General features: G+C 36.1%; 1 protein-coding gene across 1 annotated transcript; it reads left to right on the forward strand.

Moving 5' to 3' along the window:
* The first annotated feature begins 1,698 nt into the window (after positions 1-1,698).
* On the forward strand, positions 1,699-3,282 carry LOC121994887 (skin secretory protein xP2-like). Its single transcript, XM_042548775.1, has 3 exons — positions 1,699-1,910; positions 2,692-2,755; positions 2,833-3,282. Exons 1-3 carry the CDS (start codon positions 1,846-1,848, stop codon positions 3,280-3,282), a joined length of 579 nt encoding a protein of 192 aa, XP_042404709.1. The 5' UTR covers positions 1,699-1,845.
* The last annotated feature ends 652 nt before the right edge of the window (positions 3,283-3,934 follow it).

Genomic DNA, 3,934 nt, shown 5'->3' on the forward strand with positions numbered 1-3,934 from the left:
GTCAACAACGACGTAAATCATACAGTCAGTTATTTTATTTGCCATTAACTCCTAGGTTACAAAGACTTTATGCATCAAAGACCACTGCTCAACACATGACTTGGCATGCAAATCATCGAACAGAGGAGGGATTAATGTGTCATCCATCAGATGCAGAGGCATGGAAAAATTTTGATAGAACATATCCTGAATTTGCGAAGGAGACTCGAAACATTCGGTTAGGTCTTTGTGCTGATGGTTTTGCTCCATTTAGTAAATCAGGAAGACAGTATTCTTGTTGGCCAGTTATATTAACTCCATATAATCTTCCACCTGGGATGTGCATGAAAACACCGTATATGTTTTTAACATTAGTTGTGCCTGGCCCGCAAAATCCAAAGAAGTTAATAGATGTTTATATGCAACCACTGATTGCAGAGCTAAAACAACTATGGGATGAAGGGTTTCCTACATATGACGTCCATACTAATCAGATGTTTGTTATGAAGGCTGCTCTTCTTTGGACCATTAATGACTTTCCAGCTTATGGAATGCTATCTGGTTGGAGTACTGCGGGAATCTTAGGTTGCCCAATATGTATGGAGAGATCAAAGTCGATCAGATTGAAATATGGAAGAAAGCCGAGTTATTTTGATTGTCATAGGCAATTTTTACCATTAAATCATAATTTCAGAAGGAATAAAGATGAGTTCACTAGGAATAGAATTGAAAGAACACCTCCGCCATTAAGATTGACAGGTCAAGATATTTGGTATAGAGTGTGTCACTTTCCATCTGTTATTGAAGAACCACATGGTACAACATATGAATATGGAAGCACTCATAAATGGACTAAGCGGAGTATATTTTGGGATTTACCTTATTGGTATAGTAATTTAATTCATCATAATCTGGATGTAATGCATATTGAGAAAAATGTTTTTGATAATCTCATAAATACAGTGATGGATATTACCGGAAAAACAAAAGATAATTTGAATGCAAGAAAAGATATGCGACTAATTTGTAAACGACCCACTCTTGATGTGGATGAAAGTAGTAGGGGACCAAAGCCAAAGGCAATTTATACATTGAATAAAGAACAGAGACGTGTTGTTTGTGAATGGTTGAAATCATTGAGATTTCCTGATGGGTATGTCTCTAATCTTGGGAGATGCGTCGATATGAAGGAATTCAAATTGATTGGTTTGAAAAGTCACGATTGTCATATATTTATGGAAAGACTTATTCCAATTGCTTTTAAGGAACTCTTACCAAATTTTGTATGGGGTACAATTACGGAGTTAAGCATTTTCCTTCATGATATTTCCTCAACAGTTTTGAGATATTCACAGATGGAGAAGTTAGAAAGAGACATTCCAATTATTTTGTGTAATTTAGAAAGAATCTTTCCACCTTCATTTTTTGATTCAATGGAACATCTTTTGGTTCACTTGCCATACGAGGCCAAAGTTGGAGGACCAGTCCATTTTCGATGGATGTATCCATTTGAAAGGTATATTTTGTTTTATCTTATATACTTCGTTATTAATGCATTGTAAATTTATAACTTTTTTATATATATTCCTCTAATACAAATTGTTATATTTCAATCAGATTTTTATATCATTTGAAGAAAAAAGTAAAAAATAAGGCACATGTTGAAGCCTCTATTGTTAATGCATACATTGTGGAGGAAGTAACAATGTATTCTGATATGCCAACACTAGAGTTTGATCGTTTCTGCGATCAAGAATTTGCACCTTGGTTCAAATCATATGTAAGTAATTTTTACCTTGTATTCTAATTTACCGTATTGGTATAGTATATTTTAACTGAATAACATATTCATTTGAGTTTAGGTTTATGATAATCAAGCTCATCTCGAACATCAAATGTTATTTCATCTATCTTGGGGTCCAAAAGCAATGGTACGCACTTGGCCAGCATATTTTATAAATGGATATAATTTTCATACTCAAGAATATGGAAAAGGGAAGACTACAATGAATAGTGGGGTATGTGTTCAGTCATCCAATGATGGAGGTGTAAGCACTGATTTTTATGGTCTACTGGATGAAATTATAGAGATAGAATACCCTGGTCCAGAAATGCGAGTTATCTTATTTATGTGTCGCCGGTTTGATCCTATCAGAGGGATGAAGGTGCATCCATGTTATAATTTGGTTGAAATAAATCATAAAAGATTATATAAGAGATATGAACCTTTTGTTTTGGCACAACAAGCGATTCAAGTGTTTTATGCTTCATACCCTAGCTTGAAACGTGATAAAATGGATTGGTGGGCTGTTTGTAAAACTAAAGCACGGAAAAAAATAGAGGAACATTGGGAAGACATTGCATATCAACAAGAGGAGGTTGTAAATACATTTCAGACTGAGGAATATATTATTCCAACATTACGAGATCCTAACGGAGTAGTGATAAATGTGGATGCCAGTGAATTTCATGAGGTTGATGATAATGATGAAGATGATGATGATGATGAGGAGGAGGAGGAGGAGGAGGAGGAGGAAGAGGACGAGGACGAGGAGGACGATGACAACTTTGATTTTTAACATGTACGATAAGTTTTTTTATATTTAATTTTAATTTGTAAATTTATAAAATTCATAGTTTAATTAATTGTCTACATAATATCTCATTGTTAAATTTATATATGTTATATTTGTGCTGTTTTTTGTTCTATAGGTCATTAGAGGTGAGACATTATCACTGCAGATTCTCGCTCTCTGACTTTTATATTATGGATATTGTAAGTTTTTCATATTTCTTCAGCAAGCATTAAGTTTTTTTATTTCTTTTATTCTAATTTTGATTTTTGGTTGACAGTTTCGACGGGCACGCCATAGACGACACCATTCAAGCATTGGCCAGATTGATTCACCATCTGATAGGATGGTACCTACGCCCTCCCCTCAGGCAGGACCTTCTCGTGGGCAGTCGCCAGCAGAACCTTCTCATGGCCAGTCGCCGGCAGGACCCTCACGTGGACCATCCCCGGCAGGACCTTCATGTGGCCAGTCACCGGCAGGACCTTCATGTGGCCAGTCACCGGCAGGACCTTCACATGGGCAGTCACCGGCAGGACCTTCATGTGGCCAGTCACCGGCAGGACCTTCACATGGGCAGTCACCGGCAGGACCTTCATGTGGCCAGTCACCGGCAGGACCTTCACATGGCCATTCACCTTCCCCACTTGAGTCGCCGATACCTGCCAGACACTCAACCGTTGATATTGCCGACGCTCGACTGCATATAGTCCCTCTTGGAGACTCGTAAGTATTAAAATTATTATATTTTAACTATCTTAATTATTTAACATTGTTTATTGTAATTTTATGATAGATTTGAAAATTCAGTAACTGTTGTTCGTGAGATTAATCAAATTGTGAATAACTTTTGGAAAGGAGACTCAATGTCATACTCAAGCACTCCAGCACCCACAAAAGAACTCTGGTGGTGCGAGTTTAAGGTATAGTTAATTTATTTTATATATAAAACAATTACGTTCATGTATAATCTATTGTTTTTTTCATTTCAGCGATTATTTAGTTGGGACCCTTATTTTGAGATGGAAGTTAAAAGAATTTTCAAAAAGAAATGTGGTGATCACATTCGGCATGTATTAAACCATGCCAAAAGTACTGGAAAAAAGCCTCCCTTTATCACGACGGACAATTGGGTTAGGATCTGCAATTTTGCGGAATAAAATAAATCAAGCTTATAATTCTGGAGACTCACGTGCAATATATGCAGGAGGATCTATAAATATCGAGGAGCATTCACGTAGATTGGTAAATTTTCAACTCTACAATTAGATTTTTAATATATTTGTTGTTATTATATTATTTCTAATCGTATTATTTTTAGTCTAGGGATTTGGGAAAAGAGCCCGATTTTATAGACACTTTCGTCCGCACTTTTCAAAAAA

The sequence above is a fragment of the Zingiber officinale genome, chromosome 6A, assembly GCF_018446385.1.
Source record: "Zingiber officinale cultivar Zhangliang chromosome 6A, Zo_v1.1, whole genome shotgun sequence".
NCBI lineage: Eukaryota > Viridiplantae > Streptophyta > Magnoliopsida > Zingiberales > Zingiberaceae > Zingiber > Zingiber officinale.